The 21,986-nt window shown below is 43.3% G+C and overlaps 1 protein-coding gene across 4 annotated transcripts in view; it reads left to right on the top strand.

Moving 5' to 3' along the window:
- Positions 1–7,021: 7,021 nt before the first annotated feature.
- CEP43 (centrosomal protein 43) overlaps positions 7,022–21,986 on the top strand; it is a 28,669-nt gene continuing 13,704 nt past the window's right edge. For 3 of the 4 annotated variants that reach the window (XR_009521886.1, XR_009521887.1, XM_060029649.1), the window contains exons 1-6: positions 7,022–7,154; positions 7,866–7,919; positions 10,098–10,152; positions 10,628–10,716; positions 11,169–11,306; positions 13,633–13,713. Coding sequence is in view for 2 of the 4 variants with exons in the window: in XM_060029649.1 (XP_059885632.1) it covers positions 7,053–7,154; positions 7,866–7,919; positions 10,098–10,152; positions 10,628–10,716; positions 11,169–11,306; positions 13,633–13,713 (519 nt within the window). In the remaining 2 variants the exon portion in view is untranslated. Of the gene's footprint in view, positions 7,155–7,865; positions 7,920–10,097; positions 10,153–10,627; positions 10,717–11,168; positions 11,307–13,632; positions 13,714–16,130; positions 16,191–21,986 lie in introns of all 4 variants that reach the window. The other variant, XM_060029650.1, reaches the window with a different exon arrangement.

The following is a 21,986-nucleotide window of genomic DNA, read 5'->3' as shown; positions in this document are numbered from 1 at the left end:
TGAGAGAAAACTCTTTTCTAGAGGACAAGGGGACGTTGGAGGCTGTAACAAACAAAATTCCCTTGGAGGAAATTACTTTAAAGTATAGTGGCTGTTCATTGGCTGAGCTGTTTCCAGACAAGGAGAAAAAAAATCTTTCTCCCCATTGCGGGAGATAGTGAAGTAGCATCCATTCCTGGGGGAGATGCAAGGTGCACCTCTTTTTGTTGGCGTCTGTATTGACCTTGAGTGGTACGTGCATGAGAGCTCCCCCTTCTGGCCACCCCACTCTTTTAGTGAGGTTTCCCTTTAATAATTTCCACCTTAATTTATTTTAAAATATCAGATTATCGTTCCCACCTATGTGGGAGGTGTGACTTTCTGGCTTCCCTAGAGCCAGTGATCCCAGAGAGCAACATAGGAGAGAGCGCCCTTCTCTGGAACCCAGCCTCCGAAGCCAGACGTCACCATTTCCCTCGCATCCCACTGGTTGCACACTTACGTCCTCCCGGTTCAGTGTGGGAGGACATATGGACCCTAATTAAAGGACATTCTACAAAAGACCTAACCTGTACTCTTCAAAAACGGTGATGTCATGACAGACAAGAAAGGCTGATGCCACTCCAGCTTACAGGAGACTAAGGGGACTTGACCAGTGGTGACTGTGGACTGAATCCTGAAATGGGAACAACGTCTGCTATGGGAACAAACAAATGGGAACAAAGTTTGACTATGAATGGCAGATTAGATACCAGTGGTAGTGGGCCCAGGTGGCCCAGAGCTTACGGTTAAATATTGAGGAATCTTGCAAACTGGGTGTTAAATTGTCGGTAACTCGAAGTCAGCCATGGCGAGCCATTTCCCCTGGAAGTGGCAAGTGTTAGGAATTAGGACTCCCCCTGCCTCACCCCCAGTGCACCAGCATGCCACGTGACAGTTGGATTGTGACAACATTCAATTTCCTGATTTTGGTCACTCTACTGTGTAGGGCGACCTTCTTTTTCTCAGGGAGTCCACAGGGAAGTATTTGAGGGTAAAGGGACCCAATGTCTGCTGCTTGCTCTCAAACAGGTCAAGATAGATCAATTAATCGATCATACGTAGATACACATTCACAGGGGATAGACAATAGTACAGTAATACAACAAAATGGTGACCTTTGGTAAATCTGGGTAAATAGTTCTTTGTACTATTCTTGTCACTTTCTGTACGTTTTAAATTAAAAAAAAAAAAACAGAAACAAAAAGCTCCAACTCTAATATGCTGTAGGCTCTGAAGCCCTGGAAACATGACTGACTCGCGGAAGTCGCACAGGATGTGGCTCTCTAGTCTAAGGCTCTCATAGCACCTTGAAGCGGCCTTTCTTAAAGATTCAAAATTTTCTTTAAAATGTCTTATGATAGGGCTTCCCTGGTGGCGCAGTGGTTGAGAGTCCTCCTGCCGATGCAGGGGACACGGGTTCGTGCCCCGGTCCGGGAAGATCCCACATGCCGCCGAGCGGCTGGGCCCGTGAGCCATGGCCGCTGAGTCTGCGCGTCTGGAGCCTGTGCTCCGCAACGGGAGGGGCCCCAGCAGTGAGAGGCCCGCGTACCGCAAAAAAACAAAAACAAAAACAACAAAAAAAGAAGAGATGGTATATGTATATACACGTATATATGAGACATTTGAAGTAGCTGGGGTTTCTTTCAATGGACATATCCTGATCTTTGTGTGTTGTGTATATTTTATTCTTCTTGTTTATTTTTTAGATTCACCAATTAAAGGAGCCTAATTTTCTATATCACCCATGTTTTAGAGAATGAATTCACATCTATCTTGGACTTATAATAGTATTAAATTCTGTTTGATTTAATTAAGTTAATGGTTTTAATTAATTTATCCTAGCTCTAACATACTGGTCAAATTCTGAACTTCAGCGTCAAGGGTATTTAACTAATGGGTTAAAACAATGGATCAAAATAGGAACGACAACTCAAAGTGATTTTTTAAAATCTCAATTCTTCAAGAATGAGTAGTACACAGCTTCTAAAACACAGAGAACGTACATTTCCAAGGTTTGAATGTACCATACACTGATATGGTACCATAGAGATGGCTTCTTGTACCAGCCACTTATGCTTAGACGTGTACTTAGCAACAAGATAATTAAATTCATAAAGAGGGCTAAACATTGTAAAGCTAAATAAATAAATAAAACCTGAGAGAAGTCGTGCAGTAGAAGAAAACCACTTTCATATTGTCCTTGGCATTGAAGAACATCTAATTTAAAGGCATTAGCTAAGTGGTGAATCTATTATCTGACAGCATTAGCTATCATATCTTAGAGCAGTTAATGAAAATTAGTGAGAAAGGTGATCCTTGCCAGTTGTCCTGGTGCACGCTGCCCCCGGTGGCTCTGAATGCATCTTTGAGAAGGTAGACTCCCCTTTCCTATCGCCTGCAGTCCATGTCTTCAACCAATCATTTTTTTCTATTTCTTTAATTCCATTTGATTTAATCAAGTTACATTATCTAAACATTGGGAGGAGTATTTCCATAAACTATTTTGAGAACCAAGTAGACTTGGATGGTTCATCTTAGCTGCTGTGTGACTGTGGGTAAGCTGCCTAACTTCTCTGAGCATTAGTTGTCTCATCCATAAAACAGAGCTTAGAAAACACAAAAATTAGCTCAGAGTATCATGGAAAAAATGCGATGAGGCTGTCTATAAAACCAACTCATAATAGTTAATATTCTTATCGTGCTCTCTGTTTTAGACATTCAATACTATCTAGCAATCTTTCTAACTATACATATTCCCACACACGGAGAATTTTACCCCGTTTACAAATCGGAAACCAAGGCACAGAGAGATTAAGGAACTTGCTACAGTCAACACAACCAGTAAGAGGATCTGAACTCAAGCAACATGGCTCAAAAGTCCATACTTTTTTCTTTTTTTTTGCGGTACGCAGGTCTCTCACTGTCGTGGCCTTTCCCGTTGCGGAGCACAGGCTCCGGACGCGCAGGCTCAGCGGCCATGGCTCACGGGCTCTGCTGCATGTGGGATCTTCCCGGACCGGGGCACGAACCCTTGTCCCCTGCATCGGCAGGCGGACTCTCAACCACTGCGCCACTAGGGAAGCCCCAAAACTCCATACTTTTAACCACGACACAAAACCCGTTATCAAAAAATCTTCGTTGAAATAATGAACTAAGTAATTTCAGAAATGTATGATGAATATGCCAACAGGGGAAGTGCAGACTTCTCTTTTCCAGCGTGTTAGTGTCGTTCGCACAATCTATGAAGCATTTATGAGAACTCATAGGTCATGAAGCACTTTGTTCATTCTTCACCTCTGTCTAAACCATCCTGACCTCTCAAGCACAGGACGGCTGACCTCAAGAGAGAAAGCATTAATACTCCTGAGTGCAGATGGAGGGACTATAGCCCCATGAGTCAATATGCATTTTCAATTTCTTGATATTAAAGAAACAGGGACTTTCTATGCCGAGAATATGCAAGTAGGAAGTCAGAAGGCATTTCCCCTGCTCCAGCCTCCTGAACTTATTATCAGAATCTAGTAAAAGAGTTTGTTTCTGTAACATAGTCACATCTCTTCAGTCCATCTTCTCTGTACCCTCACTTCCGCAGCATTGCAGCATGAGTCCAGGCCCTTCTTCTTCTTTTTTTTTTTTAAAGCAAATTGTCTATTTTTAGGTGTCAATCAGAAATACATTGAAAAATATATGTTCACACAAAAAGTTGTACGTGAGTGTTCACAGCAGTGTTTTTCATAATAGCCCAAACTAGGAAGCAATCCAAATGTCCACTGACTGATGAGTAGATAAATAAAATGTTATAACCATACAATGCAATATTACCCCTTATTAATAGTAATACGAAATGAAGTACAGAGTCAATGCCACAACATGGATGAAAATTAGAATGCAGTGATGTTGCACAACTTTGCAGATGTATGAAAATCATTGACTTGTACACTTTAAATGGACGAATGTACGACGTATGAATTATTTCTCCACAAAGCTGTGACAGAGTGATACACTGAATAACTCCCATAAGGAGGTGAGTTCAATAATGTCAAATCATCAACTGTGTGCTGTTTCTCTTAAAAAAAACACGGAGGCTAAATTAGAAAATATAAGAACAAGCGGAATGTGAGCACATAAACTGGTACCACATCTAAGGGGATCTTTTCTGTCATTTCATTGTAAGTATTTTTTTAAACTTTTAATCCATCAGTTTGGGTGAGATATGGAAATTAATAAATGAATAGCTCTCTTACCTCCCAACTCAAACAATAATGCATTTCCCATTTCTTCTTCCTTAATTTAAGGCTTATTTGGGACATTTTAAAAATTGAATGGTATGTTTCCTTCAGTTAGTAAAATAAACTTTAAGCAGTAGTATTAAAAATCCCATGTTTACAAAGGATAAATAGTGACGTCTTCGGCCTTAAAGTGCTCAAGGAAGTGAACGCTTTTGCACAGAGCTGCTACTTTGTTGACTTTATGACAGGAAAAACGCATGCGTTTTAAGGCAAATTCCCCCGTTGTATAAAGGACTCCCTGGGAGTGAGGAGTTACACTAACTTTTATGATAGAGTAGTAATTGAAATAATACCCTAGTGACTTCGAAAGTTATCTTACAAAGCTGCTAAAAGAATCGAGATGGAGAACCGTAGCTTAGCTGAAAGAGGAACTCTAGTTGCAGACCTAGAAAAAGCCAAATAAAGATCAAGTGCACCGTGGCCTACTCACTGCCCACAAGTTCCCTCTGCCCGTGTCCATCTCCCCTCACCCCCATCAGCAACAAATCAGATCCACATTTATGTTATTTTAAATTACAAAACTCTATGAGGTAGGTTAATACTTGACAGCTGAGGAAACCGAGGCTGAGAAAGGCCAAGAGGCCTTGAGAAGTAACAAACGGTACCAGTCCTCAGGCCCAGGAAACCCAGCGAAGGCAGATGTGCTAGTAAACATTTAACACCTGGCTCTCTGTTTCTTCTCTTTTTAAAGCCCTCATTTACAGTATTTGTCCGTTTCCTTAGTGTTTCCTACCATAGTGGGTTTCAAGCTACCAATGTGATATCATGGGAACATGCCTCGGGTTGATAGTTGGCTGTCATATTCTTCCTTCAGCATTTTTCTATCATTAATAAAAAAAACCTGACTCCACAGTCTTTAAAATTTACCATTGCCCCCATTTCCACAAATGCTGGAGAGATCGCACAAGTCAGAGCCCCCCGCCCCACGTGCATCCCCTCCCGCTTAGTCACAACTGCAGAGCTGTGACACCACCCCGGGGGGTATGGCCACCCCGCTTACTACCGAGGGTGGGTCCTCGTGGCCATTCGGCTGGTGAGTACCCCGATTCTAGAACCCCCTTCCCAGGTCTGCTTCACATGACCCGATCTGGGGCGACTGTCTTGCTTTGAGTGCCCCAGAAGCAGAGCCTAAGATAAGGCTTTGGGTGCAGTTTATTTGGGACAGGATGCCAGGAAGCACCAGTGGGGAAGTAGGGAAAGGGGACCAGGCAGGGAAGGAACTAATAAAGGCTGTGTTTTCAAGCACGTTTCTGTTTAACTAGAGCTCAAACCCGAAACACTGGAAGCTAGTGGACACAACTTAGATGTGCCACCTGACCCCAGGGGCGAGGGGCTAGCGCTCCTTACCCACTCATTGCCTGCAGGCAGACAGCTTCTTTTCACAGACATGTTACAAACACACAAGTAATTTTTCTACTTCCCTAATTTGGATCCTTTGCTTACCGTCTTTTTTTTTTTTTTTTTTTTTTTGCGGTACGCGGGCCTCTCACTGTTGTGGCCTCTCCCCTTGCGGAGCACAGGCTCCGCACGCGCAGGCTCAGCGGCCATGGCTCACGGGCCCAGCCGCTCCCGCGGCATGTAGGATCCTCCCGGACCGGGGCACGAACCCGTGTCCGCTGCACCGGCAGGCGGACTCTCAACCACTGCGCCACCAGGGAGGCCCCACTTACTGTCTTTTAATGTACCAATTTCACGTCATAATTCCTAATCATCTCTCTCCCTCCCTCCCTCCCTCTCTCTCTCGCTCGCTCTCTCTCTCGCTCTCTCTCTCTCTCTATATATTTATATATATTCTGCCTCATTCTCTTTAACTCCTGTATTCTGTGTAAGGATGTTTCACAGTTATGCTTTGTAACTAGACTACGGTCCATTTGCATTTGTTTTGTTGCTGTGGAGGTTACTCATATCAGTGGTTACAAACACAAGGGGAAAATACTGAAAGGTCTGAGTCCTCCCTGTTCCCCTACGCACCACCTGGTACCATACCCTAGACTCAGCTACAGTTAAGGTTGTTTTTAATTCTTCTAGTTCTTTTCATTATAACTCTAAATAATAACATCCTGACCCATCAACCATAAATAGCATATTTTCAAAGGATAAAATTTTATCTTCTCTTTCAGCTCCTAATTTTAAAACTTACATTACTTTTAGTTCTAATGGTGGAAGATTTTGTGACTTTATTTACCTAAGTCATTATTTAGAAACTTACATATTCCCTATTGGCTCCCTGCAAAGGGAGATGAGGAAATTAGTATATTTACTCTCTCACCCCCCCCCCACCAACGTTATAAGTCTGAGTTCTACTTTTATACTGTCAAGAATTTGCATTCGCCTCTGCAAGTATGATTACATCTTTCAAACTTTGCCCATAATTGACTGAAAACACTCAGCAGCATTCACGATATTAGGGGTACAGCAGGTCTGTAGGCAGCTCGCATATGCCTTTCAGCTGAACCTTTTCTGCACCCGGGTCAGCCTCCAGCTGTCAGCACTGAGATGACTTGGCGTCAGCTTTGGCTTTTACCCGCCACCCGAACCTCCTCCGCTTCGCCCACCGCCCCCAAAGCCCCCGCCTCCGGAGACGCCCGAGGCCCCGCCCCCGCTCGAGGCCCCGCCCCGACGTGACGGCTGGCTGCGCGCCGGCGCCGGGAGCGTGGGCTGACCCGCGTTGCCGCGCGCCGTGCGGGCTGCGGCAACCGTCGGCAGTTGGCGCGGCTTGGGCGGTTGTCTTGGAGAAGCAAGATGGCGGCGACGGCGGCCGCGGTGGTGGCGGAGGAGGACACGGAGCTGCGGGACCTGCTGGTGCAGACGCTGGAGAACAGCGGGGTCCTGAACCGCATCAAGGTTGGGCGGGAGGCCGGGGGGCCGGCGGAGGGGAGGCCGGCCGCGGGCGTCACAAAGGGGCAAGGGACGCATCCGGCGGGCCGCCTGGGCTGAGGTCCGAGCTCGCGGGCCACCTCGGGGCGGTCCGCGCTCGGGTCGAGGGTCTCTCCCGGGGAGCTTCCGGGCCGCGCGGCGGCGAGCGGGTGTGGGGGGGCCCGGCCAGCCTTCGTCGGAGGAGGCCGACCGGCGTCCGGTGGTCGAGTCGCCCGCTACCCACTCTGGTCCCGTTCCAGGCCCGGTGGTCGAGTTGCTCCCCGCCCCTGGGTCTCCCCCGCCCCTGGGTCTCCCCCGCCCCTGGCCTCTGCTGCTGGGCAGCGAGCCCCTCCCGCTGGCGGTGACGAGCGGGTGGCGGGCTGCTTCTCGGAGTGTACTTTGCAACCTTGACGCGACCGATGGGCGTCATGAAGGACCGGAAATCAGGATCGCAGCCAGAGTGATGGGTGCTGACAGTGCCAGGGGGACAGACGGTGGGCACGGGGCACAGAGAGCTGCGCCCCTTCGTCAGGACCTCTCGGGACGCCTTCTGGTCTCTCTTTGCACCTGCCTGCTGAGCGTTATCATCTTGCTAGTTTTCCCTTTGCCTTTTGAAATTTCAGCTGGTGAGCTTCTTGTCCTGAAAATGTCCTGAGATCACTTTTGTTCCTTTACCCCTGCCCCCCGCTTTTTTTCAAGGCTGAACTCCGAGCAGCTGTGTTTTTAGCGCTAGAGGAGCAAGAAAAAGTAGAGGTACGAAATCTACAAAGTTTAATGACTGTATTCGTTTATGTTTAATTTGTAATTACTTAAAAGCCACTCTGAAACAGTGTTTAGAGGAGTGTGTAGCCAGGGACAATTTTGAACTAAGGATTAAACTTCTTTACTGTTGGGAGAGGGTCAAGATTATTCTCTTTTCATGTATATTTTAGAGGTTTGGAGTAATCTAAAGAAAGATAAGGCACCACAACTCTGAGGCCAATAGTAAATCTCATAGATCTCTTTCCCTAGGGGAAATCCAGAACACCTGAAGAAACGGTTTCACAGTAAGTGGGTTTACTGCGGGACCCCTTAGAACCTTTAATATGCTAATATGCACTGTGAATCCCCACCAGGTGGGAGGAATATCGTATGCAGCTTTTCTCCAAGTTATCCGGTCACTCAGTTATTTTATTTCATTTATTTATGTATGTATGTGTGTATGTATGTATGTTTGCGGTATGCGGGCCTCTCACTGTTGTGGCCTCTCCCGTTGCGGAGCACAGGCTCCGGACGCGTAGGCTTAGCGGCCATGGCTCATGGGCCCAGCCGCTCCGCGGCATGTGGGATCTTCCCGAACCGGGGCACGAACCCGCGTCCCCTGCATCGGCAGGCGGACTCTCAACCACTGCGCCACCAGGGAAGCCCCACTCAGTTATTTTAAAATCATGTAGTCTTTCTTATGTCAAAGGTCCTGTCACTTCTCTCTGTATAAGTGTATTTAGTTTTTTCTCTCTACGGCACGTCCTGCCACCATCTTGAGTAAATATCCTGGAACCTGCCGTCAGCAAGCGTTACTCCATAATCAAGGCCTTCAGCTTCCTCTGTGACAAATCAGCCTCTTCTCCTTCTCACTTTAGACCTAGATGCCTTGCTCCTCTGTCCCTTCATGAAGGTCTTCACTTCTGTGTTTTTCCAGACATGTCTTCTCTTAGGTGCCTCTTGTTCTTAGCTGGTCTGGACCCCATGGTCCATATCTCAAAAATCCTCACTACCTCGGGCCTCCCTGGTGGCACAGTGGTTGAGAGTCCGCCTGCCGATGCAGGGGACACCGGTTCGTGCCCTGGTCCTGGAAGATACCACATGCCGCGGAGCGGCTGGGCCCGTGAGCCATGGCCGCTGAGCCTGCGCGTCCGGAGCCTGTGCTCCGCAACGGGAGAGGCCACAACAGTGAGAGGCCCGCGTACCGCAAAAAAAAAAAAAAAAAAAATCCTCACTACCTTGCCTTCCAACCATACTTGATTTGGGGAAAAATCTTAAGGGTCATTTAGTTGAGCCGATTAACGCCCCTCCCCGTTTGTGTCCGTCTGCGCTCGAGCGGTCCCCGCGCTGGACTGCTCATGTTCCTGGTTGGCGGTTCCAGCCTCTGAGCCCGTGAGCTGCTGACTCTGATTCTCGTCTCTGCTCAGCAGCTCCCACTTCGCCTTCACGTTAGCCTCTTACATCACCTGATTCCTTCACTGTTGACAGACGGTCTTGTCTCTCCCTTCACTAAATAATAGAAGCATCAGATCCTAATTTTTTGTGTCCTCCCCCACAATCTGTCACTCATCTCAGAAAAAGCTCCCCTGCATCTGTGTTCATCTGTTTCTCGTTCCTTCCTGCTTTAGTAGAGGCGACTCTATCTTGTCCAAGAATAATCACTTTCTCTGGGTTTTACCTTCTAGGTGTTAGGTCAGTGCCTCTTCTATACGCTGTTAATCTTTGGCCTCTCCCTTTCTGCTGGCTCTTCTGTTGAGCATGGAAACATGTTTACGTCTCTCTCGAGGAGAAAGCTGATTCCCTTGACTCACGTTCTGCTTTTTAATACCTCTGCAACTTTTTTCCTCAGTTTTGAAAGACTGTGTCTGTCTTATACCTTTCCTTGTGCTCCAGGCACCCTCTAATTCATTAACATCTTAAATCCATCACTACTACACCTAAGTAATTTCTTTTGTTGCTGTCAAGAAGAATCTCCTAATTGAGTGTATCTCAGTCCTTACCTGTCTCAGTCCTTACCTTAGCAAAAAGTAGTTCCTGTAGTAATCAGTAGTTATAGAATGGGTTTAGCCATCATTTTGTGGGTGACAGTATTTAACTTAATATCTTTGCCAAAAAATTAAACTTTAGTCTACATTTTGTAGTCGTTTGGGGATAAATGTATAACACTTAAAATATTTCATTTTTTAACAGAACAAAACTCCTTTAGTCAATGAGAGCCTGAAAAAGTTTTTAAATACGAAAGATGGTAAGATGTTTGTTGTTTATTTTGTCTGTCTCTGAATTTTCAAATCTTGACTCCATTTGGGAGAAATGAGGAATTTCAGATGAGTTTTTGAAGTATCTGATTCTTCTAGGTGCTCATTTTAAATTGTATATTATTGTACAACTGAGTTGCCATTAAATATCAGTGGTCATGGGAAATTGTTGGTTACAGCCAATTTTATTGTAAAAAGCTGATTTTCCTGTGAAAAGCAAAACACTCATCCATTTATGAAATGTCACATTGTGTTACTGATAGTTCCAGACCAATGGTCCTAATGCAGAAATGGCGGAACTGAGATGTTCATCACTTCATTGTATTATTCAAGAGAAGAAATTTGCACTTTGAAACATTGAGAAACTTCTTTTCTCCCTTTACTGTAGTTATCTTACTTCCGTGTCAGTGAGGAGGCCTCGGGCTCCTAAAGACCCTCTCCCACCTTCTCTTTTGCTCTTTGCAGGCCGGCTGGTGGCTAGTCTCGTTGCCGAATTTCTTCAGTTTTTCAATCTTGATTTTACCTTGGCTGTTTTTCAACCTGAAACTAGCACAGTAAGAATGATGCTTTTTACGTCTGTCTCTGAAACTGCCTTTGATACAGATGGGTTCATTACAAGCTGAAAGTTAACAAAATTTGACAACTTACTTAGTTTAATCTTGCATAAAGATTATATTTTATAGTTGATTATCTTTTTCTCAAAAGCCATCTGAGCTGTCAGATAGCTGGCATCAGTGTCCCTGCTTCACATAACTTGACAGAAGTGTTGTTATAGAGTTAACTTGTTCTGCTCTAAGCCTATACCTGGTAATGGAGACTTTGAATGCAGAGACTTGGTAAAAGAAATATATAATTCTTAAAAATGGATGTTTCATTCCTTAGAAAAATGGCCTCTTTGAGTTTAGAGATGTCTTTAAGTTCTGAAAATATTTTTCTTTAATCTCTGAAAATAACTTTTCTATATTTTGGTGCATTTATACTTCTTTATATCTTATTTCTTTCCCAGTTTCAAGGTCTCGAAGGTCGAGAGAATTTAGCCCGAGATTTAGGAATTATTGAAGCAGAAGGTACGGTGGGTGGACCCTTATTATTAGAAGTGATCAGACGCTGTCAACAGAAAGAAAAAGGGCCAACCAGTGGGGAAGTAAGTACAGTCCTGCCCTTTGTTACCTGTTTCTGTTTTCCAGTCATTGCCTGTCTAGTGCGGCCACGCAGATTAGTGCATACGTAATGAGTCGGATTTAAATAAAAAGAGGTTATTCCTTCAAAACAAAAGAAGACATACTCAGAGGTTGTATAAATGCACATTTTGATGATAATTGGAGATGCGGTAGCTCTGAGGCTGCTGCCGCACCTGTCCTGGGGAGTGATGCTCAGATCAGGGAGTTCAGGGGCTGGGCTGTGTGGAGCCAGTCCCAGCTCCTCCACTAACTAGCCTCCGGCCTTGGTCCTCCTTTGTGGATAGGATGGTAGCCTTCGTTGCAGGCGTCGTGGGGCTTACAAGCGTGAGTTAGTCCACGCGTGAGTTAGTGCATGTGAAATGCTGAGAACACTCAATTGTTGGTTGTTACTTTTACTACTATTTTTAAACGTAGAAGGGCTGAATTATAGACTAGTTAACAATTTTTTGAACTTAAAGGCTTTTTTAAACTAGGCTTAAAACTCTAAGCTATTGATTTTGCAGTTTCTAAACATTTTCATACTTCGTTTTTTTGATTAGCCATTGTCTTTCTTATCCTTTCTTTTTAGAAATCGTGCTAATGAGATTAATGGTCTGACTTCCTTTACAAACATTAGTGTTACATAAAGATACTGTTTCATGGATGTAGACAACATCGTGACTGTTCCAGATACCTGGTTGAATGTGTGCTTTTAGGTCAGGTTGGTCTGTAGGAATGTGGAAGGTAATGGGCTTTGGACTTGTGATGCTGGAGAAGAACACTAGGTGTGGATTAGCCCACTGAACTCAGTGAAGCTTGTACCAGAAGTGCATTTTAGCCCCCCCTTAAAAACCAGGTTGCTATGCCCACATCTTTTCAGTCTTTTCTATTCATGATTGCTGAATTAATTCAACTCTTCCTCTATTTCTTCCCTCTTTAAACGTTACAGTGACTATGTAATGGCAACTGAATAGTCTCCAGGTTCCTCAACTTGAAGATCCTGCATGATGTGGCACGAACCTGGCTTTCTAGCCTTACGCCTTTTTTTGAAATGTGCAACCTTGTGCGTAGGCCAGGTGGAGCTTACCTGTGAAATGGCTTTTGCTTTCTTGCCTTCCCCCTTTTCTCATCTATTCTGCACCTGAAATGGTACATCCTCCCCCATACCTAGCTGTGCAATGTTACCACCCACGGTCTCTCTTTTTTTTTTTTTTTTAGTATATTTATTTTATTTTTTGGCTGTGTTGGGTCTTCTTTGCTGCGTGCAGGCTTTCTCTACTTGCAGCGAGTGGGGGATATTCTTTGTTGCGGTTCGCGGGCTGCTCATTGTGGAGGCTTCTTTTGTTGCGGAGCACGGGCTCTAGGCACACGGGCTTCAGTAGTTGTGGCTTGCGGGCTCAGTAGTTGTGGCTTGCGGGCTCTAGAGCGCAGGCTCAGTAGTTGTGGCTCACGGGCTTAGTTGCTCCACAGCATGTGGGATCTTCCTGGACTGGGGCTCGAACCCGTGTCCCCTGCATTGGCAGGTAGATTCTTAACCACTGCACCACCAGGGAAGCCCCACCATCCATGTTCTCTTGACTCTGACTTCGGGGACGTTTTCTCTTGTTTTTACTCACTCCCTCTTGGCAGCCCCTGTAATTTAGTGCCTCATCCCGCATAGTTGTAATAGTTACCTGTTTTTTTTAAAAAATTTAATTTTATTATTATTTCTTTTAGACAGCAGGTTCATATTAGTTATCCATTTTATACATATTAGTGTGTACATGTCAATCCTAATCTCCCAGTTCATCCCACCCCCCCCACTCAGTTACCTGTTTTTATGGGAGTCGCTTATATCTATGAATAACGCAGCACCAGGAGCCGCTTTTGGAATGTACTCCTGTTTTTATGAGAGTTGCTAGTTGATTTTTTTTGAGACAGTGAAGTAAGGAAGCAAGTCAAGGGAAGGTAGAAAGAGTAGATCTTTGAGAATCACAGGACAGTGTTAGTGTGGCGAGTTGGGAAAGCAAAGTGAGAAGGTTAAATAACTCTGGAAAGGAAGCTTGGGGGCATGTTTAAATGTGGCCTGAGTATAGCCTGTTCAAGGTGTTTGGGTGAAATACTCAGCAGGTAATTAGAATCACAAATCTGTTTGCTTTGTGTTTTGGTAAAATTTGAAGAAAATCTAATGAGGATATTTATATTAATAGGAAGAAATAAAAGTGCCAATATTGTATAGTGGTTTTAAATGCTGATATTCTGTTGAGGTATAATTGGTATGTTCATGCTTTATTTTTAAATGTTTTAATTTTAAACTGTGAAATATTTCAGGGTGCACTAGATCTATCTGATGTACATTCTCCACCAAAGTCACCAGAAGGAAAAGCAAGTGCACACACCCCTCCCAGTAAGGTGAGTGGGCTAAGGCTCCACGGGGCTCTGCTTTCTGTCTCTACTCTTGTTACAAGTTTTGTTGTTGTTAAAGTGCTTTCTTGTCTTTGATGAAGTATATATTTTAATATTTATTTATTTATTTATTTAGAGAGTCTTCTAAAACTTTAATAAGCTCCTTTGGGACCATTATTGCAAGACAATAGGTTTTTAAAAATGCCACGTAAATATGCTCTTAAATTTTTTGTCGACAATTTATATGTTGAGCCACGTGAGATTTTGATCTCAGTATACACTTTCCATTTTTAAAATACTGAATTTATTAAAAAAATTTTTTTAATTTTTGAAAATTCTTTTGCTTTGATATTGTTTTGAATATTGTATCGTAGAAAGAAATATGCTGTTAAATAACAGAATTGTAGGATGTTTGGATTCATTTGGTGCTTTGAGCGTTTTGTCCTTCAATTAACAAGGAAATTTACTTTTCATTTATAAATTGCTGTAATTTGAGAATACCAGGCTCCAACATATAGAATTGTTATGTTGAATACTGTAGACAGGGGCCCAGATTTGGAATTGTAAATGACCATGATTTTTTTATACTAATGAGATATTTTAAGGATTTATAAAAAGTCTATGCACTCTGGTTATATTTGTATGAGCTGTTAAAGTTAAGGCCTTCTGATTTCAGGGGTTTGGATTAACGGAGAAAACAATTGTGTGGAACCTTTGAATTTAAAATCAAGGCTCTCTGTAATAGTAGGAATGGATAGAAAGGTGGTGGTCTGGAAAGGCATCTTCCTGTGCCTGGCTGAGCACAGCACGGTGGATGAACCAGCCCATCTTACCCCAGGGCGGGCTTGGGTCTGATTGTGTTGTGTGACTTCCTCTGACTTCTGTTTGGAGAGGTGCCGTGGAGTACATCCCCAAGGTGGCTCCTGGTGCTGTGTTATTCGTAGATACAAGTTGTGTCTTTTTAAATTAGGTGAACGTCTGGAGGGCAGCAATTGTGCTGCTAGGTTCCTTGCTTTTCCAGATGCCTGGGCGTAGACACCAGTGAATGGTTCCTGTTGCTGTTTATTGCTGGTTCTTTGATTTTGTTGCTCCTTTTTATTTTTTAGATTTAGAAATCAGAGGAATGCTGTGCCTTGGGAACGAGGCTCTCACGCTGCTGGTAGCTGTTCTTTTTCCCGAGGCCTAGTTAGCCTTTCCTAATAGGGTCGGTTGGTCTTGGAAGCATTTTCCCGTGATGCTCATTGGAGGCTGGAACCTGCTGTACAGGGAGAACGAGGTCGTGAGTGAATCTAAAATTCACTTCAAATTAAGTGCCAGATATAAGAGCCTTAGTAAAAAGAAAGGTTTGCTTTCTGTGAAAATATCTGGCTTTAGAGGGATTAAAATTAACCATATTCCAAAACACGTATTAACACCTATAGTATTGAGTTATTTGGAAGTTCTCTTTTTAGCATATTATTTTCTAAAGCATATTGGCAGTACTAATTTTCCACATATTGTGTGTCTTCAAGATAAAATGTTAATGCCTGTTTTACATATCCGTATGCTCTCTACATAAAAAGAGTTTTAAGCTCTATCATGAGAATTATCAAGAGAATCTTAAGTTTTAAGTCAGGAAATGTTGCTCTAAATACAGAGAAGTGATGGTAATTTTTAAGGTGTCTCCAGGTGGTCCCTGCTTCTGCCACCTTCCGATGGTTTTCAGCCTTGCCTGGGCTGTCAGTCGCATCATCGGCCCGCGGGCGCAGTGAGCACTTCCGGACACCGTGGCCCGTCTCTAGTGGGGCTGGATGGGGTCTGTTTTAAGACAAGGCATTCTTTTGGCAGTTAGACCGCAATTCCCCTGTCGTCCTACAGGGTCTGGATTTGGGATTCCAGCCCTTGCCCCACCCTTTTCTTGCCCGCTTTCTTCTCTCTCTGAGGTCTTTGAGTGGTTTGGGGGCTCTACGAAGGGCCTACAGGGCACCTCATCGGTCTGGAGAGCACTAAGAGTTCCGGGAAGTTGGGGCCAAGCAGGGGTCCAGCCAGGCCCTTAGAAGCGCGCTTTGTGTCCTCCCGGGGAAGGAGAGGTGAGGCCAGGGCGGCCCCAGAGGAAGCTGCTGAGGCGTGCGGCTGGCTTTCTTAGCGCGCTGCTGGACGGAGCGCGACAGGACTGAGTCCCCACCCACAGGAGCTGAGCAGGGGCTCTGGTCCCTACGTTGAACCCTGGGACTGTCGGAGGGAGAAATTAAACGTGAGCTGAACCACTTTAGGAAGAGTGTGAAGAAAAGACTAAAACAGTGGATTTCAAAATGAAGCATATTAGTTAGATTTTCCATTTTTAAGAAATTTTCTAATAGGAATCTGTATTGGTTTGGTATGAATTAGTTTATTTTTAAAGATTTATACTTTGTGGTAAAATGTCATTTTATTCTCATGCTCAGATACCAAGGTATAAAGGACAAGGTAAGAAGAAGCCAAGCAGGCGGAAGTCTGGTGCCAAGGTAACGCGGGGTGGCCGAGGAGGAGAGCGGCCTGGGCTGGGCCGACCGCTGGCCTCACGCGGGCCTCCTCGGGCGCTGAGTTCCCACTGGCCTAGGGTTACGTTTTCCTTCGAAATGTCACTTTCTTTTATCTGTGATCAGAACATGCCAAAGTCATGGTGACGTAAAAGAAAAAGTAGTCTGACTTTCAGTTTTTATCCAGGTGAAAATCATAGTGCTGTATTTTAAAACCCTGCTCTCGGTTTTGCTTTGAGAATTCCTTGTTTTTTTGGCAACAAAAACAAGTTGAAGATACTTACTTTCCTCTTGAATGGATGGTCACCTATGTATTCTTAACGTTAAGATTTTTATCTGAGGTAACTAGAACATCAGACTACTTTTTGGATAAGTTCCAGTCGATGAGTAAAGACCAGCCCTGGTTTCTTTCAAGACACTTCTGTTTGTGTTGAGCAGCTCGTCAGCCCCTGCACGTGTTAGCCTTTCTGAGCGCTGCCCCACAGCAGACTCACGGGGGCGCCGCTGTGTCACCGCCTTGGCTGCTTTTTCTCCTTCCCAAAAGATCTGAGAATTCGACTAAGCTAGTAGATGAGCTGCTTATAAAATTTAAGTATTGGAGTTCTCAGAAGCATTAATTATCTGTATAGTTCTTACACTTATTTCGAATAAGATCAAGTTATTTAACGTTCAACTGTGTGAGAATATCACTAGTCCTTGTTGAGCCTGTAGGTTTATGTGTAGATTTTTTCACTAAGTTGAGGGCTTCCAAAATTAAAGGCTTTTGAACAATTGTATTTGCTGTGTTAGCTGGCTTTAGTTCTAGTGGTTTCAATGGTAAGTTCCTGTTACTATATTTGTTCACACTATTCTTTATGCACTACTACATGCGAAGATGTTTTTAAATGTATTCGAGTATGTTTGAACATTTACATAGTGAAAGTCTTTGTTAAGTGCTGGGGGCAAGACAGATTTAACATGGGTCCTCACTTAAGCAGTTTATGGTCAAACTGGAGACGTGAGACAGACCTTAAGAAAAATAATTAAGCATATAAACTAGCATGCTTTTTTATAGATGTTTTAAGTCAGTTTCTTGTACTATTTTAAAGTATATTTCGTAATATTAAATTTTAAAAATCTTGTTGGTGTCATGAGTTTTAAAGAAGTTAAAACGTTTGAAAGAAGTTGATACGTAGAACCAAAGCCACTAGGAGACACATTTCGCTTTGTGTGCTGGACGCAGGGGCGAGGGCGCAGACATCGTCCCCCCTCGGCGCCTCCCTCTCACGTGCTCTGCGGGTGACTGAAGAGGCTGCACAGGCCTTATTCTGGAGCTGCAGGCTGCACGTCAGGCCCCTTTTATTTCACGATTATATTCCTGAGCCCAAAACACTTCCTCAGCAACTTGGAAACCTTTTCCATTCTATTTCCCTGTTCTTGTTTCCAAATTGCGTCTATAAGAAGTCCGTGTTGTACCCAGCGTTGCCTGTTTCCAGCCCAGCAGAGGAGCCGTTAGCTCTCCCTCCCTCTGCCTTCACCTTTTGCCCTGTGCATGCAGCAGGGTCCCAGTACCCTTAGTATCCTAACTTTCTTAACATCTTAATAATCCAAATCCTGAGCTGCATCTGGTCATGGGGGTTGTCCACAGCCAGGCTCCAGGGGGAGCCGTTCACAGGGTAGGTAGTGGCACCTTCGGGTGGGCAGAGCTGGGAGTGGTAGCCCAGGGCGCCCAGTAGGAAGTGTCTGTGTCTTACTGTTTCTTTTGCCTGCGGGGAGGCACAAGTATTAACTGCTCATTCAGAGACTTCTGGCTGTTTTCAGAGAAGCTATATTCATATCAGAAATAAACTTTAAAAAATCAGTTACATGTTTAACTGGTTTGTACTTAGTATTGTAAGCCCGTTAATATGCAAAGCAAAATCTAAGGGTTTTGAACTAATTTAATTTGAGTAAAAATAAAAGTTACGTTTCTTTTTGTTATTGTTGTAGGACAATAAAGGATGCTAGAAGAGTTAGAATACAAGATGCATAAATATTAGATGGGAGGGCATTTCTTTAATGAGTTAAACATTTTAAATGTGCATTAACACTTCCAGGGTATCATCCGTAATAATCTATTTTGGTGCGAACCGTTTTGTTGTACCAAGCATGGTGCTAGTTGTCTGAAAAAAATAAATGCATTTTATTTATTACAACAGACTTTTGGTAGGCTCCACTAAGGTTTTTACCATTCAGTTGAAAAAACTAAATAAGGTATTTGATGTTTTCGTTTGTTTTTAACATGAAGCTGTTTTAATCATCACATTAAATGTAGCATGGAAGGTTATCCTTTCTTTTCATAATCGATTTTTAGGTGTTTTAAAACTGATTTGTGTTGAGGTGTTTTTTTGCTTCAAGTTCTTAATAAATGACATTTCTAAATTTGTTCCTTGTTTTCAAAATTCTGGGATAAGCCCAGCTTTATGTTGATTTAGGGCATTGATGGGGATCACGTGTTGTGTACGTTTGGGAGCGTGTGTTTCCGCATCTTTTGCGGCTGCCTTCGGGTTTTCGAGCTGTAGAAATGATCCCCGAAAGTATAGTCTCACCTTAGGGTTTTCTAGATGAACAAAACAGTATTACTCGGTACACACACGCGCGCGCACACACACCCCCCCACACCCACCACCCCCTCAATGAAGGGATGCACGTGGGTGAACAAGATGCCAGCACTTGGCCCATAACCCATAATTGTGCCTGGCCTTCTGCTTCAGATCCCAGACTTCTTGTCCGCTGAACCTGCGAGCTGGCTGCACAGGGTAAGAGAGCAGAGCCGCTGGACAGAGGGTAATCTTCAGGCCGATTTCACAGCCAGACATTGGTTCTCATGTGCATCTGTGGGAATTACAGATTGTTTATACGGGATGTACAGAAAAACTGAGTTTTTAGAAAGAGGGGCTTGTATGTCTGTTTTGTGGTTTTCAAATTCCACAGTGTTTACTTTCTAGATAAGTAAATTAAACCTTTAAATATATGTGTGTTTTACACACATATACAATGGTAGTAAAACTACTTTTGTAAAGAATTCATTAGTAAGTCATGGGTCACAAACTGTCTTTGACGGAGTCGGGGAGGGGAGCTGCAGGCTGAAGTGTGGGCGGGGAAGAGAATTAGAATTGCACAAGTATTTTTGAATACTTTTGCAAAACGGGGATGTTTCTTTGGCTTTGCTGTTCCTCTGTTATGAACAGTACAGATTAAGCCTTTAGTTTAGAAAAACAAAATTATTTCTTCCAGGTTTTTAAGACATTCTACTGATAATTCAGTTTTTGGCTACTGGAAAATTGGTAGTTATTTCTCTGTGAAACTTCTTTATGATGCTGATTTGCTGTTAATCTAGAAATGATTGAAATCTTGAATGTGTAAGTATACTAGTAGAAAATTAAACATGCACTAGAACTTCCTTACAGTTTGGCTGTAATTTACCATAAAGCTTATTAACCCTGGGGTCCATCCAAGGGCTTAAGTGACTGCTGTAGTGCTGTGCAGTAGGCCTCCTGATCTGGAAAGACAAGACTTTGTTATGTTTTATTATAATTACCTCTTAGTTCCTCGGGCAGCTGTAACAAAGCACCACAAAGTTGGTAGCTCGAAACAGCGGAAGTTTACTGTCTCACGGCTCTGGAGGCTGGAAGTCTGAGATCAAGGTGTCTGCGGGATTGCCTCCTTCTGAGGCTGGGACTCTGTTGCCGGCCTCCCTCCCGGCTTCTCGCAGCTCGCAGCAGTCCTCGGTGCTCCTTGGCTTGTAGACACATCGCTCCAGTCTCTGCCATCATGTTGACCGGGCTTTCTCCCTGTGTGTGCCTGTCCTCTCTTGTTGGGACACCAGGCGTATTGAGTTAGGGGCCTGCCCGCCTCCACTGTGCCCTCCCCTTAACTGGTTACATCTGTAGTGACCCTACTTGTAAATGACTGCACATTCTGAAGTACTGGGTGTTAGGACTTCAACTTACCTTTTGGGGGGATGCAGTTTAACCCATAATAACCTCCAAGGCTTCTGAGGTTGTCCAGGGAATGAATTCTAAGGCATTGTCATAGGAATTTTTTTTTTTTGCTTGCATTTCTTTATTTTAAACAATTCTTAATCTTAGCTGTTTAGATTTATCCTGAGTCTTAATTTGTCCACATCTAGGTGATAGAGACTTAAGTAACTGAAGTTTGTGTATGAGACTTGTCTTAAGCCATGATAAAAGTTTTTTAAACAGATCCCAGTCTATTTCAATTTCAGTTATAAGAAATAGACCATATTTTCACTAGACCAGTTCTTCTTCCTGTGTTCTCAATATCAGTTGATAGTCTCCAAAATTGAAACAGGGAGCCATTCTGAAATCTCACTCCGCTCGCAGTTCCCATATTAAATCCATTACCACGTCCTGCTAACTTAACTTGTATGTACTTGTCTGAACTGTCCCGTCTAATTAACCCTTATTCTAGCTGTCAGTTTCCTCATAGGCAAAATGGAATGATACTGTGTCATTCCTGTCAGCATTATTATGCCAGCTTTACAGGTAAAGAAATGGAAGCATAGGGAGATCAGGGCCTTGTGTAAAGTTACATAGAAGAGTTGGGATTTACACACAGCATCCAGCTGCTTCTACAAATCCCTTAAATCCCTTGTACCTTTTTTTTTGGAGTTTTACTCAAACAGCCTCCTAACTGCTCTCCTCTTTTAAGGGTTTTGGCTCTTCAAGTTTGTTTTTTACGTAGTCACGGGATCTTTCTAATCTGCAAACATGGCTCCTCCGTGAACTCTCTCTGTGATCTGGGACCTGTCTTGCTTTATTCTGCTGAGCCTCGCTTTAACTTCACACTTTAGCGATTCTGAGCTCTTTGTGTTTCTTGGTGCGTATCCGTTGTTTCTCAGTTTTGTGCCTTTACTCTAGCTAATCCACTGCCTAGAATACCCTGTCCTTAACTCCTGTCTTCAAAGTTCTGTTTATTTTTAAAACTCAGCTTAGACATCTTTACCTCCAAGAAGACATTTTAAAGCTTCCTTTTTTTTAAGTTTGTATTTGGTGTCTCCCATGTGTATCTCCATTATTAAACTTACCATTTAAAAATCTAAAAAATAAAAAAATAAATAGATCCCAGGGTATATGCATCGTGAGTTGATCTGTTGTTGCTCAAAAACTTTGGACTTCCTCCATGGAAAATTGCTCTTAAAGTTTTGTAGTACTTTTGTTTCAGTCTACAGAATGTTTTGATAAATGCTTCTCCTCTTAGTGTGCATTTTTTTTTAATAGTAAAAAATATTTGGAATTAAGTTTAGTGAATTCATTACTAACCCGGTTAGGTAATCGTCTTTTTGATAAAAAATGAGCCATAGTTACGAAGTGATGACACATTCCTACGTGATTTAGAAATTGATTTTGACAGCGCTTCCAAAGCAGATTGCATGTTTTTAAAGTTTAATTTTACTCCACAGATAAATAGAACTATAATTTTAAAACAAATTATTATTTTAAAAAATACGTATTGTGTTGAACATCATAATGTGCTACTCCATGAAACTTGTCTTCCTAAAACTAGTCTTTTGTTTCATAGCAAGACTAAAACCTGTCAAAAATAATCATGGATCTGTATTGGTTATTAAGTTCAGATAGTTCATTATATGGACTTAAATTATGTTGCTGTGAATTCATGGGGAGGAAAGGCTTTGTTGGAATAATGATTGTTTCCTGTAATGCGCTTTACATTTGTATCTGTCCGTTTCACGTCAGGTGTCCTTTTCAATTTTCTCACGGATGCTTTGAAGGAGACAGT

Source organism: Delphinus delphis, chromosome 14 (genome assembly GCF_949987515.2).
Source record: "Delphinus delphis chromosome 14, mDelDel1.2, whole genome shotgun sequence".
NCBI lineage: Eukaryota > Metazoa > Chordata > Mammalia > Artiodactyla > Delphinidae > Delphinus > Delphinus delphis.
The sequence above is the reverse complement of the archived record's forward strand: the minus strand, read 5'-3'. Positions and strand labels throughout refer to the sequence as shown.